This window comes from Oncorhynchus clarkii, chromosome 15 (assembly GCF_045791955.1).
Source record: "Oncorhynchus clarkii lewisi isolate Uvic-CL-2024 chromosome 15, UVic_Ocla_1.0, whole genome shotgun sequence".
NCBI lineage: Eukaryota > Metazoa > Chordata > Actinopteri > Salmoniformes > Salmonidae > Oncorhynchus > Oncorhynchus clarkii.
In genome coordinates this window covers 20,703,404-20,718,703 of record NC_092161.1, presented here as the reverse complement: position 1 = coordinate 20,718,703, position 15,300 = coordinate 20,703,404, and the positions used below count along the sequence as shown (strand labels likewise).

The following is a 15,300-nucleotide window of genomic DNA, read 5'->3' as shown; positions in this document are numbered from 1 at the left end:
TAGTGTAGTAACTCAACTTTAATACAGCTTTACTAAACACCATTACAGCTCATAACAGTGTTACACAGTAGGCCTAGAGTCAATCACCCCAGTATGACTAGAAACAGTATTACTAACATTAACTGACCTGAGTTCTGTAGAGACGCTGGCGTTGGCCTGGGATAGGTTGACTAATTTGATGGTTTCCAACATAGCCGCCACCTGCTCCCATAGACGTGTGCTGTTAGCCTCGTCCTTCTCCACGTTTTCTGTCCTGTTCAGACCGGCAGCTTCCTCCGCCAGGACTGAGTCAATCACAGAGAGGGAGGGGCTTTGATGATAACCATTTGTCTTATGAACAAAAATATTTAACTTTTACTCAACCAGGAGATATCACAAATATTGTTCAATATCACAAAAGATTAAATTGTTCACTAAATGGGCATACTTTGAAGTTACACATTTCCTATGGAAACCTAAGATGGAATATAAAAACATAGCAATGCATGTTGTGCGGTTGCTATTTGCTGTACCTTGTATGGCAGTGTGAATGGTGATGATGTACTCCAGAAACTTGGCCCCCTGGGTAACGCTGTTCTCTGTGGACTGAGCCACTTCCTCTCCATCAGCAGACAGCCCTGTAGCCTGCCGTAGCAGTCCGTCTATGTCCTGGGTGAGATTTGTCAAGTCCTCCTCCACCCTGTTCAGGTGATATGCTGGGCTACTTTCCCAAGACATCAGATTCTAGGAGAGACATTGAATGTGTATTGAGTACTTCTGAACTTAAGACAGGGGGTTCAAAAGGTGACTTCCTGACCTCCTAGACAGAGAGGTATAACATGAGCCCTCTTTTACCTTGACCTCTTGTGTGTCGTTCTCCAGGCTGACCAGTGTGCTGTAGGGGGACAGGATGACCCCGGTCAGGTTGACAGACAGGAAGGAGCTCTCTAATGCATCCAGGTCATCCAGGAGGACTCCCGTACACTCATCATCACATGCTGAGGGGAGAGGGAGGGAGGGAGAGGAAGGAGTTCAGGATATCAGATTTCAATTAGGACATTACTGCAGTTGTGTGTGTGTGTGTGTGTGTGTGTGTGTGTGTGTGTGTGTGTGTGTGTGTGTGTGTGTGTGTGTGTGTGTGTGTGTGTGTGTGTATGAAAGACGCAGCAGAGGTAACCGCTGGTACAAGTCTAAAACTGATATGCCCCCAACATTTACACTAATGAATACACCAATCAAAGTCTACTCTTGTCACGAAACATATACAGTTGAAGTGGGAAGTTTACATACACTTAGGTTGGAGTCATTAAAACTCGTTTTTCAACCACTCCACAAATTTCTTGTTAACAAACTATAGTTGTGGTAAATTGGTTAGGACATCTACTTTGTGCATGACACAAATAATTTTTCCAACAATTGTTTACAGACAGATTATTTCACTTATAATTCACTGCATCACAATTCCAGTGGGTCAGAAGTTTACATATACTAAGTTGACTGTGCCTTTAAACAGCTTGGAAAATTCAAGAAAATTATGTCATGGCTTTAGAAGCTTCTGATAGGCTAATTGACATCATTTGAGTCAATTGGAGGTGTACCTGTGAATGTATTTCAAGGCCTACCTTCAAACTCAGTGTCTCTTTGCTTGACATCATGGGAAAATCTAAAGAAATCAGCCAAGACCTCAGAAAATAAATTGTAGACCTCCGCAAGTCTGGTTCATCCTTGGGAGCAATTTCCAAACGCCTGAAGGTACGACGTTCATCCCTACAAACAACAGTACGCAAGTATAAACACCATGGGACCATGCAGCCGTCATACCGCTCAGGAAGGAAACGGATTCTGTCTCCTAGAGATGAACGTACTTTGATGCAAAAAGTGCAAATCAATCCCAGAACAACAGTAAAGGACCCTATGAAGATGCTGGAGGAAACAGGTACAAAAGTGTCTAGATCCATAGTAAAACGAGTCCTATATCGACATAAGCTGAAAGGCCGCTCAGCAAGGAAGAAGCCACTTCTCCAAAACCACCATTAAAAACTGCACATGGAGACAAAGATCGTACTTTTTGGAAAAATATCCTCTGGTCTGATGAAACAAAAATAGAACTGTTTGGCCATAATGACCATTGTTATGTTTGGAGGAAACGGGAGGCTTGCAAGCCGAAGAACACCATCACAACCGTGAAGCACGGGGGTGGCAGCATCATGTTGTGGGGGTGCTTTGCTGCAGGAGGGACTGGTGCACTTCACAAAATAGATGTATCACGAGGAAAGAAAATTATGTGGATATATTGAAGCAACATCTCAAGACATCAGCCAGGAAGTTAAAGCTTGGTCGCAAATGGGTCTTCCAAATGGACAATGACCCCAAGCATACTTCCAAAATTGTGGCAAAATGGCTTAAGAAAAAAAAGTCAAGGTATTGGAGTGGCCATCACAAAGCCCTGACCGCAATCCTATAGACAATTTGTGGGCAGAACTGAAAAAGAGTGTGCGAGCAAGGAGGCCTACACAAACCCGACTCAGTTACACCAGCTCTGTCAGGAGGAATGGGCCAAAATTCACCCAACTTATTGTGGGAAGCTTGTGGAAGGCTACCCAAAACATTTGACCCAAGTTACAAAGTTTAAAGGCAATGCTACCAAATACTAATTGAGTGTATGTAAACTTCTGACCCACTAGGAATGTGATGAAAGAAATAAAAGCTGAAATAAATCATTCTCTCTACTATTATTTTGACATTTCACATTCTTAATATAAAGTGGTGATCCTAACTGACCTAAGACAGGGATTTTTTCTAGGATTAAATGTCAGGAATTGTAAGAAACTGAGTTTAAATGTATTTGGCTAAGGTGTATGTAAACTTCCGACTTCAACAGTAGTTATTTTGGACATGAGTTTAATGTTGCTGGCGAGTGGGGGGGAACAAGTGGAGGAGCTAGAAGCTGTGAGACAGGTGGCCCTGGTAAAGATTTGCTTGCGAAAGTGCCTCTTCCACAGAAGGTTCTGAGGAAAATGAATAACAGAACTGTTCAAGTGATGACAAAGTGGCTATGCTTCAACACACACGCCACATGTGACGTTGTCTTCCTGAGTCAAAGAGAGGAGGGTTTAGGTGTCATGAATATTGAGTGGATTTACACTGCTACCAGACTAACTCACCTGTTGAACATGCTCAACTGTGACGATGTGACAGTTAAGGAGTTAGCAAGAGCTTCCCTCCTTCGGGACCTAAAGAGGCGGAAGGTTCCACATACCAGGGACACGGAGGACAACTTCCTGGGCTTCAGTAGGAAGGCCAGTGGAAAACTGGACACTCGGGCTGCGTTGGTGTCTGGTCAGCCTGGCCGGACCTCAATGACCTGTGCAACCCGACTGGAGTGGAGCTCAGGTGGACATGGACTGATATGGAAACAGAGCCAGTGACTGCCTCTGATACAGTTGTGGCAGATTGTGGTGTTGTTGTGGAGGCTTCTGTCACCCATGATGGAACATCTCATCCTACATCCAGGACGACACTCCTTGGTTTCAGACGGATGCAGCTACTGCAACACTGGACTGTGCTGACCACTCTGTCTCCCATTCCATGTATCAGAATGCTTCCGTTGGAGAGGACATTCTCATCTTTACTGTTAAGGTGAGGCTGCAAGTTCTACCAACAAAATATAATCTAGCACTCTGGTACGCTTCAAACCATGAACCCATTTTGTATTCTACATAAGTCAAATGTAATGGAGTCCATTGCCCATGTTGTGAATGGCTGCTGTTCATATGAGGATGTGTACATTGCTAGACATGACCGCCTTGTTGACCTGATAGCCAGCAAGGTGAGACAAGTCGTCTCAACAACAGCACACAAACATAAACATTCTTGTGTAAGAGGATGTGGTTTGATGTTGATGTGTTTTCCTGTGTGTTAAATACACCAGATGTTGTTGTTTGTGGTCTCGGCCACGTACACAGGCTTGCAGTGGGTGGCCTCCAGATTGCGGGCCTGATAAAAACTAGGGCAAAGCAATTGGCTAAGCTCTGCTCTGTTTCAGCTGTCATGGGCCGCCTAGCTGTTTGGAGAAGGAGGTGCTTTATGTACCCTTGAGTACCATGCATACAGGCATCCTTTTTTTGTAAATTTGATTAGTGGATTCAAATAAAGTATTTAACGTGTGTGTGTGTGTGTGTGTGTGTGTGTGTGTGTGTGTGTGTGTGTGTGTGTGTGTGTGTGTATGTGTATGTATGTGTGTGTGTATGTACAGTGCCTTGCGAAAGTATTCGGCCCCCTTGAACTTTGCGACCTTTTGCCACATTTCAGGCTTCAAACATAAAGATATAAAACTGTATTTTTTTGTGAAGAATCAACAACAAGTGGGACACAATCATGAAGTGGAACGACATTTATTGGATATTTCAAACTTTTTTAACAAATCAAAAACTGAAAAATTGGGCGTGCAAAATTATTCAGCCCCCTTAAGTTAATACTTTGTAGCGCCACCTTTTGCTGCAATTACAGCTGTAAGTCGCTTGGGGTATGTCTCTATCAGTTTTGCACATCGAGAGACTGAATTTTTTTCCCATTCCTCCTTGCAAAACAGCTCGAGCTCAGTGAGGTTGGATGGAGAGCATTTGTGAACAGCAGTTTTCAGTTCTTTCCACAGATTCTCGATTGGATTCAGGTCTGGACTTTGACTTGGCCATTCTAACACCTGGATATGTTTACTTTTGAACCATTCCATTGTAGATTTTGCTTTATGTTTTGGATCATTGTCTTGTTGGAAGACAAATCTTCGTCCCAGTCTCAGGTCTTTTGCAGACTCCATCAGGTTTTCTTCCAGAATGGTCCTGTATTTGGCTCCATCCATCTTCCCATCAATTTTAACCATCTTCCCTGTCCCTGCTGAAGACAAGCAGGCCCAAACCATGATGCTGCCACCACCATGTTTGACAGTGGGGATGGTGTGTTCAGGGTGATGAGCTGTGTTGCTTTTACGCCAAACATAACGTTTTGCATTGTTGCCAAAAAGTTCAATTTTGGTTTCATCTGACCAGAGCACCTTCTTCCACATGTTTGGTGTGTCTCCCAGGTGGCTTGTGGCAAACTTTAAACGACACTTTTTATGGATATCTTTAAGAAATGGCTTTCTTCTTGCCACTCTTCCATAAAGGCCAGATTTGTGCAATATACGACTGATTGTTGTCCTATGGACAGAGTCTCCCACCTCAGCTGTAGATCTCTGCAGTTCATCCAGAGTGATCATGGTGTGCCTCTTGGCTGCATCTCTGATCAGTCTTCTCCTTGTATGAGCTGAAAGTTTAGAGGGACGGCCAGGTCTTGGTAGATTTGCAGTGGTCTGATACTCCTTCCATTTCAATATTATCGCTTGCACAGTGCTCCTTGGGATGTTTAAAGCTTGGGAAATCTTTTTGTATCCAAATCCGGCTTTAAACTTTGTCACAATAGTATCTCGGACCTGCCTGGTGTGTTCCTTGTTCTTCATGATGCTATCTGCGCTTTTAACGGACCTCTGAGACTATCACAGTGCAAGTGCATTTATACGGAGACTTGATTACACACAGGTGGATTGTATTTATCATCATTAGTCATTTAGGTCAACCTTGGATCATTCAGAGATCCTCACTGAACTTCTGGAGAGAGTTTGCTGCACTGAAAGTAAAGGGGCTGAATAATTTTGCACGCCCAATTTTTCAGTTTTTGATTTGTTAAAAAAGTTTGAAATATCCAATAAATGTCCACTTCATGATTGTTTCCCACTTGTTGTTGATTCTTCACAAAAAAATACAGTTTTATATCTTTATGTTTGAAGCCTGAAATGTGGCAAAAGGTCGCAAAGTTCAAGGGGGCCGAATACTTTCGCAAGGCACTGTATGTGTGTGTGTGTGAGGGTGGGTTGGTACTCACAGACACACTGGTCCCCGTCCAGGACGTGTCTCGCCTCGCACTGGTCACACAAATGCCCCCTGACACCGGCCTTACATTCACACTGGCCCTTCAGAGAGTCACACACCAGATGGAGAGAACCTGCAGTACTACACTGACACGCCTCACACTTCCCTCCTGGACCAGACGGGTTCCCATAGTAACCCACTGAACACCTGAGAAAGGGAGGGGGGAGAGAGAGGCGGGGGGATGGCAAAGAAACAGTGAGAGGGAGAAATAATGTAATAGAAAATGAAAATATAACGTTTGTCTCAGTCTGAGGTGTAGCGATGGCTTCTAGTGACAGAGACACTGACTTTGATCCAACAAGTCACACAGTAGCTGTGTAGTACTCTCTCTTACCTCCACAGTAGCTGTGTAGTACTCTCTCTTACCTCCACAGTAGCTGTGTAGTACTCTCTCTTACCTCCACAGTAGCTGAATAGTACTCTCTCTTACCTCCACAGTAGCTGTGTAGTACTCTCTCTTACCTCCACAGTAGCTGTGTAGTACTCTCTCTTACCTCCACAGTAGCTGAATAGTACTCTCTCTTACCTCCACAGTAGCTGTGTAGTACTCTCTCTTACCTCCACAGTAGCTGTGTAGTACTCTCTCTTACCTCCACAGTAGCTGAATAGTACTCTCTCTTACCTCCACAGTAGCTGACTAGTACTCTCTTACCTCCACAGTAGCTGTGTAGTACTCTCTCTTACCTCCACAGTAGCTGTGTAGTACTCTCTCTTACCTCCACAGTAGCTGTGTAGTACTCTCTCTTACCTCCACAGTAGCTGGATAGGACTCTCTCTTACCTCCACAGTAGCTGGATAGTACTCTCTCTTACCTCCACAGTAGCTGGATAGTACTCTCTCTTACTTCCACAGTAGCTGGATAGTACTCTCTCTTACCTCCACAGTAGCTGAATAGTACTCTCTCTTACATCCACAGTAGCTGTGTAGTACTCTCTCTTACCTCCACAGTAGCTGTGTAGTACTCTCTCTTACCCCCACAGTAGCTGAATAGTACTCTCTCTTACATCCACAGTAGCTGTGTAGTACTCTCTCAGTAGCTGTGTAGTACTCTCTCTTACCTCCACAGTAGCTGAATAGTACTCTCTCTTACCTCCACACTTGTTGTGTAGTACTCTCTCTTACCCCCACAGTAGCTGTGTAGTACTCTCTCTTACCTCCACAGTAGCTGTGTAGTACTCTCTCTTACCACCACAGTAGCTGTGTAGTACTCTCTCTTACCTCCACAGTAGCTGAATAGTAGTATCTCTTACCTCCACAGTAGCTGAATAGTACTCTCTCTTACCTCCACAGTAGCTGAATAGTACTCTCTCTTACCTCCACAGTAGCTGTGTAGTACTCTCTCTTACCTCCACAGTAGCTGAATAGTACTCTCTCTTACCCCCACAGTAGCTGTGTAGTACTCTCTCGCACCTCCACAGTAGCTGGATAGTACTCTCTCTTACCTCCACAGTAGCTGTGTAGTACTCTCTCTTACCTCCACAGTAGCTGTGTAGTACTCTCTCTTACCTACACAGTAGCTGTGTAGTACTCTCTCTTACCTCCACAGTAGCTGTGTAGTACTCTCTCTTACCTCCACAGTAGCTGTGTAGTACTCTCTCTTACCTCCACAGTAGCTGTGTAGTACTCTCTCTTACCTCTCACAGTAGCTGTGTAGTACTCTCTCTTACCTCTCACAGTAGCTGTGTAGTACTCTTTCTTACCTCTCACAGTAGCTGTGTAGTACTCTCTCTTACCTCCACAGTAGCTGTGTAGTACTCTCTCTTACCTCTCACAGTAGCTGTGTAGTACTCTCTCTTACCTCTCACAGTAGCGTCCCTCATAACCAGGCTTGCAGGCGTTACAGCGGAAGTCTCCCATCACTCCCTCCATTGCACAGGTAGGACTGAAGCTAAACCACAACACACACAAACTGTCAAACAGTGCTATACACACAACTATATCTCCTCACTGCCCCCTGCTGGGAAAAGGTCTGTATTACCAGAGGATACCCATTCACTAAATCCCCCTTGAACTAGAATATTGCCAAGCAGCTTCAGCATTCTAAGAAAATAAAATGTCTTATGAGATTGAATATGTGCTAGTGTGAAATCAGTAGTTGGACTATCTCTTCAAAAGACATACTATGTGTGGAATGAGATATTATCGTTTCAACTCCAAATTCAACACGTCACTCATCAGAACATGCGACTGACAGGGGGAGAGTGAGACAGGTACCTGTTCTCTTTGAGGGGGCAGGCACACAGAGAGCAGTCACTGACGGAGCCTTTCACGTTCCCATAGTACCCAGAGCCGCACACGTTACAGTGCTCGCCTGCTGTGTTGTGCTGGCAGCCCAGACATTCTCCTGTGTCCAGGTCACAGGCCTGGCTGTGGTTGTTACACTGGCAGGGCACACAGGGCTGGATCAGGGGTCTCTTCCCCCGCAGGTTCAGATCAGTCACTGGTTGGCGGTAGTAGCCGGGGGCACACTCCTACACACACCACAAACGCACACCGATGACTGAGACAAAGTTAAATAATAGACTCAAAACACAGTAGTAAGTAGTAGTACATAATAAATGGTGTTGTTTTTGGTGTGAAAATCTGTCTGACCTGGCAGGACAGTCCAGCGTAGCCAGCTGGACACTCGCAGGTCTCTATCAGACATGCCACCTCCAAACCCTCTGACCCCTCCTCTGCCTCTAGGGCCGTATCCATGGTGATATTGGAGATTCTAGTGAAAGACAAACACAATATTGATATCATAGTCGCTTTATAGCGTCGACACAAAAATAAGTGTGTGTGCGCGTGTATGTGTGTGTGCGTGTGTGTGTGTGTACTAACCTGCTCTGCTGCAACCCTGTACCATACGAGGCCTTGATGGTGATGTACTCGATGTTGCTCAGGACCGCCAAGAAATCGGAGTGACTCACAGCTTTCTCTGACACAGAGTTGAAATACTTCCACTTGTGCTGATCAAGAGAAATCAAAGCAGATTTAATTATATTAATTCATTAGTAGGATTTGTAGGCTTTAGCTCAGCCGGATAACACAGTCTTGTAGCATGCAGGACATAATGGGTTTGAACCCATGGTAGTCCAACTAGTCCAGCTTTAGGTATTGTTTCTGGTGTCCTCCTTACCTCCGTCAGTGGGACGTCCTGACGTGTTTTGACCCTGTTGTCAGGGGCAGGCATATCGATGTAGATGACCTTCTTTCCCAGATGACCCCCCCTCATCAGGACCTGAGGCTCGTAGTTGGCCAGGCCGGCCCCGTCCAGAGCATAGAACGCCACCATGTAGGACAGCTTCCCTCCATACGACAACAACTAACCAGAGAATAAGATGTGTATGTTTATGATTCAGCATCGCTCTCTCACAGACACAAGTAACAGAGGTCTGAGATACACACCTTATTTCCCTGGTAGTGTTTGGGAAGCCTCCAGTAGTAGGGTCCAGGCAGTGTGATGTTTTCTTTCTCCCTGGTGTCCAGCAGCATGTCTGAGGCCTGGTAGTAGACCCCTTCCACACTGCCCTGGGGGTCACGCTGACTGACCACATGCAGCAGCTCTGGGTCAGACCCCAGTGTGATCTGTATGGTAAATATACACAAATGCATGAGCATGTGCATAGACATGCCCACACATGCCCACACACACACACACACACACACACACACACACACACACACACACACACACACACACACACACACACACACACACACACACACACACACAAAGATGCAGGCGCACATATTTGCTTCTCCTACAGTTCTTCATATCAAGAGATCTCACTATCGTGTCATTCAGTTTATTGCTAACTTTTCCCAATCAGTGAAGAACCACTCTCTTTCCTCACACCCCCACAAGTAGGTCTACCGCCAGCTCAGCTGTGCCATCTCTTATCACTAATTAGTACCAGGAAATAAATAGACCCGGCTAGCTACATCTGGGGTCCTTTCAGATTCCTCTGCCTGGGTGGCCCGGGAGGGGGGGGGGGGGGGGGGGGGGCTGCCACCTCTGTGTGCCCACGCTAAATGGTACACAGAGCACGTGCGTCCTTGAGCCGGGCACCCAGCGGGCACACCAGGCTGCGAGCAGCAGGCACCGTACGTGGCATCACTAAGCAGCCGGCCCACAACAGATGGGCATCCTGTTTAGGCATCTGTCTGGGCATTTCATTTCCTCTTCATTGTGCCCAATTAAAATGAAGCTAATTAGGAGCATTCAGTTCACTCAAGAATAATGAGGATACAGACACTTTTCTTCATCCAGACACAGATGAGAAGAGTAGAGACAGAATACAGCTGACTAGTTACTGTGAGCAGGGACCGAGACATCGCCTGGATGACCTGACCAAATAGCTTAGAACTTCCAAATAACTCGTAGATGATAACTTCCTGGTCATGACACATTATCAGGAAAAACACCAGGCTCCAAGCATGAATCTTTAGATTTGACTTATGCCGTTGGTTAATTGGCTACAAGGTTATAAACAAGCCAGAGAAGACGATTTTGAGCCAAGTTGTTATATTAATGTTTGTTATTTGAAAAATATAAGAGGATTTACCAAACAAAGGTATTACCATCCCAAACGGAGAAAAGAAAGAACAAGTATTTTGTTTGAAAAATGTGCCGTAATTTCATATAGAGGTGGAGGAGTGAAGGCTGCTCAACCCCTTCAGACAATGACGGACGGTTTCTCTATCCTGTTAGCATAGCCACCCATCTGTAGAGGAAGCAGATGGGCGGGACTAAAACAGGAATCCTGGGCTGTGTTCAGGGACCAGAAATGTTCAGAACGTTGCATATAGAAAAATAATGAATAGAGCTGACAAGATTCACTTTTCTATCCGACAGACCAGAATATCTGTTCTACATTATTCATTTCTATCTGAACCTTCTATAACGTTTACCTCACTGGACAGACCCAAAGTTGAGTTTTGATAGACTTTACTCACCGGTACACGGACCATCCCACCGAGCTCCTCGCAGTCTGAGGAGACTCCGAAACAGAAACAGGGGCTGCAGCCGTCCGGGTTAGGACCAGATAGGCCGAAGGATCCCTTCTTACACTCATCACAGCCTCCTCCGCCCACATTGTCCTGGCAACCAAAGAACAATGAATTAAAACAGACAACATACATTCGAACGGACACAATAAAACAAAACACTATTGCAGACCATAACGGATATGATATTCCCCCATGTGGGTTCACGGCTTGTTTGTAAAACCAGTTTTACCAGAGGTTGCAGTACCTTGCACACACAGTTCCCTGGGGCCTCACAGCTGCACAGGCCCAGTTCCTTATCACAGAACTCCTCTCTGGTGCCGTTGATGTTGCAGTTGCACGCCGTGCATTCTGGGTAGCCCCTGTAGCCCATGGTGCACTGGTCACATTTCTGCCTGGCAAAATCCGGGCGGCACAGGCACTGCCCATTGGTGAGGTCACACTGGGTGGCAGAACTGCCCGCCTCACTGCAATCACATGACTAAGGGGGGCAAAGATTATATTTTATGAACACCTATTATGATATGAATGTGCTTATTAATAATTTATGAAGCATCTATGTCGGCCTTAAAAGAACATACATAGGCATTTGTAGGCATTATAAAGGCTTATAAAGCTTATACAGTTGTGTTTATAGAGGTGTTTTACCTTACAACCTGCCACAGTGTCGTGACCCCAGTGACCTTCCTCACACAACTCACACTTCTCTCCTATGGTGTGGGGAGGGCAGATACACTTGCCTGTCGTCGCATTACAGTTTCCGTGGGTGTGGGCACACTCACACTCTGATGGAGAAGAGAGAAAAATAACAGAGAGAGAGAGCGAGAGAGAGAGAGAAATATACAGAGAGAGAGAAAGATACAGAGAGAGAGAGCGAGAGAGAGAAAGGTACAGAGAGAGTGAGCGAGAGAGAGATGAAAGAGAGAAAGAGAGAAAGAGATACATAGAGAGAAAGAGAGAGAAAGAGAGAAAGAGAGACAGAGAAAGAGAGAGAGAAAGAGAGAGAGAAAGAGAGAGAGATAGAAAGAGAGAAAGAGATACAGAGAGAGAAAGAGAGAAAGAGAAAGAGAGAAAGAGAGAGAAAGAGAAAGAAAGAGAAAGAGAGATAGAGAAAGAGAGAGAAAGATACACAGACAGACAGACAGACAGACAGACAGACAGACAGACAGACAGACAGACAGACAGACAGACAGACAGACAGACAGACAGACAGACAGACAGACAGACAGACAGACAGACAGACAGACAGACAGAGAGATAGATAGATAGATAGATAGATAGATAGATAGATAGATAGATAGATAGATAGATAGATAGATAGATATGGGGGATAGAGAGAATGAAGATCAGATCAGAGTGAAACTCAAATGAATGTTAGTTAAAGTTTGGGTAAAGTTTGTGGCCTTACGTGTACACCCTCTGTCCTGGTAGTTGAAGTAACCATGGTAACAGCGGTCACATTTGTCCCCCGCCACCCCTGGGATGCATTGGCACCGCCCCTCCTCCTCACATGCTGTGGACACAGATCCTGATTGGCTACAGTTACAGTCTCTGCACCCCTGTCCACTGAGAAGACTGTGGAAGCCCATCTGGAAAACACACAGAAGAAAATACCAATTGTTACTAACTTCCATCAGCTAACCATCTGAATCTTCTTGATTTTCCCTCAAATATATCCAGACATACAGATGTAGGATCTTCAGACTTGATTTTCCCTGACAAAAAATGTAACAACCCCTACAAAAACATCCATGATTTATATTCCACATAATAATTCACATTTCCTGTTGCTGCAGGATTATTTTCCTGCTGTAACAAACTGGCTCAAATTAAGATCCTACATCTGTAAAAATATGCGTATTACTCTATCTGTATCCTTGGTAGAGAGCATGTAGCAGGATGCCAAGAGACACTAGAAGTAATACTTCTCCATGTCCAATGACATCATCACTATCAGCAGAGGGTCTCACTGTCACCAATCACCTCACAGTTACCATCTAACATGAACAGGCAGGAAGTATATCCCATCTCCTCTAATATTACTGGCGGAGGGCTTCATCTGTCTCTATCAGTCCTCTCTGCCAAAACTGTCAACTCTCAGTCCACATTGGACCCAACGGAGAACCAGGAACCAGACAGCCAGGCCAGGACATGGGTCAAAATTTACACCAGCCATAGCATCTGATTCTGGGATTAGAGAGGCTGCCCCAACTTCCCCCCCCCCATCTCTCTATATCTACATCCCCAATTGGGTTAAACATGAATAAAACATACTGAAAGAGAGAGAAGCCCAAGATTGCTCGCTGTTCTCCCTAGATAAATATGATCTAAATTCATGAGCTTTTGGGTTTTATTTGAACAGTCATTTTGGCTCCATTTGAACAGTCGTTTTGGTTCCATTAGAACAGTCCTTTTGGTTCCATTAGAACAGTCCTTTTGGTTCCATTTGAACAGTCCTTTTGGTTCCATTTGAACAGTCCTTTTGGTTCCATTTGAACAGTCCTTTTGGTTCCATTTGAACAGTCCTTTTGGTTCCATTTGAACAGTCCTTTTGGTTCCTTTTGAACAGTCATTTTGGTTCCATTTGAACAGTCCTTTTGGTTCCATTAGAACAGTCCTTTTGGTTCCATTAGAACAGTCCTTTTGGTTCCATTTGAACAGTCATTTTGGCTCCATTTGAATAGTCATTTTGGTTCCATTAGAACAGTCCTTTTGGTTCCATTAGAACAGTCCTTTTGGTTCCATTAGAACAGTCCTTTTGGTTCCATTAGAACAGTCCTTTTGGTTCCATTTGAACAGTCCTTTTGGTTCCATTAGAACAGTCATTTTGGTTCCATTTGAACAGTCCTTTTGGTTCCATTAGAACAGTCCCTTTGGTTCCATTTGAACAGTCCTTTTGGTTCCATTAGAACAGTCATTTTGGTTCCGTTAGAACAGTCATTTTGGTTCCATTAGAACAGTCCTTTTGGTTCCATTTGAACAGTCCTTTTGGTTCCATTAGAACAGTCCTTTTGGTTCCATTTGAACAGTCCTTTTGAACAGTCCTTTTGGTTCCATTAGAACAGTCCTTTTGGTTCCATTAGAACAGTCCTTTTGGTTCCATTAGAACAGTCCTTTTGGTTCCATTTGAACAGTCCTTTTGAACAGTCCTTTTGGTTCCATTAGAACAGTCCTTTTGGTTCCATTAGAACAGTCATTTTGGTTCCATTAGAACAGTCCTTTTGGTTCCATTTGAACAGTCCTTTTGGTTCCATTAGAACAGTCCTTTTGAACAGTCCTTTTGGTTCCATTAGAACAGTCATTTTGGTTCCATTAGAACAGTCCTTTTGGTTCCATTTGAACAGTCCTTTTGGTTCCATTTGAACAGTCCTTTTGAACAGTCCTTTTGGTTCCATTTGAACAGTCCTTTTGGTTCCATTTGAACAGTCCTTTTGAACAGTCCTTTTGGTTCCATTAGAACAGTCCTCATGGTTCCATTAGAACAGTCCTTTTGGTTCCATTTGAACAGTCATTTTGGTTCCATTAGAACAGTCCTTTTGGTTCCATTTGAACAGTCCTTTTGGTTCCATTTGAACAGTCCTTTTGAACAGTCCTTTTGGTTCCATTTGAACAGTCCTTTTGGTTCCATTTGAACAGTCCTTTTGAACAGTCCTTTTGGTTCCATTAGAACAGTCCTCATGGTTCCATTAGAACAGTCCTTTTGGTTCCATTTGAACAGTCCTTTTGGTTCCATTAGAACAGTCCTTTTGGTTCCATTAGAACAGTCCTTTTGGTTCCATTTGAACAGTCCTTTTGAACAGTCCTTTTGGTTCCATTAGAACAGTCCTTTTGGTTCCATTTGAACAGTCCTTTTGAACAGTCCTTTTGGTTCCATTAGAACAGTCCTCTTGGTTCCATTAGAACAGTCCTTTTGGTTCCATTTGAACAGTCCTTTTGAACAATCATTTTGGTTCCATTAGAACAGTCCTTTTGGTTCCATTAGAACAGTCCTCTTGGTTCCATTAGAACAGTCCTTTTGGTTCCATTTGAACAGTCCTTTTGGTTCCATTTGAACAGTCCTTTTGGTTCCATTAGAACAGTCCTTTTGGTTCCATTAGAACAGTCCTTTTGGTTCCATTAGAACAGTCCTTTTGGTTCCATTAGAACAGTCCTTTTGGTTCCATTTGAACAGTCCTTTTGGTTCCATTAGAACAATCCTTTTGGTTCCATTAGAACAGTCCTTTTGGTTCCATTAGAACAGTCCTTTTGGTTCCATTTGAACAGTCCTTTTGGTTCCATTTGAACAGTCCTTTTGGTTCCATTTGAACAGTCCTTTTGAACAGTCCTTTTGGTTCCATTAGAACAGTCATTTTGGTTCCATTTAAAC

At 44.3% G+C, this 15,300-nt stretch overlaps 1 protein-coding gene and 1 non-coding gene across 2 annotated transcripts in view; both read right to left on the bottom strand.

Moving 5' to 3' along the window:
• The window catches only part of LOC139367029 (laminin subunit alpha-1-like), a 66,554-nt gene that overhangs the window by 16,838 nt on the left and 34,416 nt on the right, over positions 1-15,300 (bottom strand). Inside the window, exons 20-33 of the mRNA XM_071104932.1 lie at positions 12,343-12,523; positions 11,583-11,719; positions 11,182-11,415; positions 10,884-11,027; positions 9,333-9,512; positions 9,064-9,249; positions 8,766-8,893; positions 8,535-8,655; positions 8,157-8,413; positions 7,741-7,830; positions 5,896-6,089; positions 835-977; positions 513-723; positions 128-284 (exon numbers count right to left, since the gene is read on the bottom strand). Coding sequence (XP_070961033.1) covers positions 128-284; positions 513-723; positions 835-977; positions 5,896-6,089; positions 7,741-7,830; positions 8,157-8,413; positions 8,535-8,655; positions 8,766-8,893; positions 9,064-9,249; positions 9,333-9,512; positions 10,884-11,027; positions 11,182-11,415; positions 11,583-11,719; positions 12,343-12,523 — 2,363 coding nt within the window. The remainder of the gene's footprint in view (positions 1-127; positions 285-512; positions 724-834; positions 978-5,895; positions 6,090-7,740; positions 7,831-8,156; positions 8,414-8,534; positions 8,656-8,765; positions 8,894-9,063; positions 9,250-9,332; positions 9,513-10,883; positions 11,028-11,181; positions 11,416-11,582; positions 11,720-12,342; positions 12,524-15,300) is intronic.
• On the bottom strand, positions 10,547-10,689 carry LOC139367266 (small nucleolar RNA SNORA29). Its single transcript, XR_011626861.1, has one exon. It is a non-coding gene; the product is annotated as a small nucleolar RNA SNORA29 (small nucleolar RNA).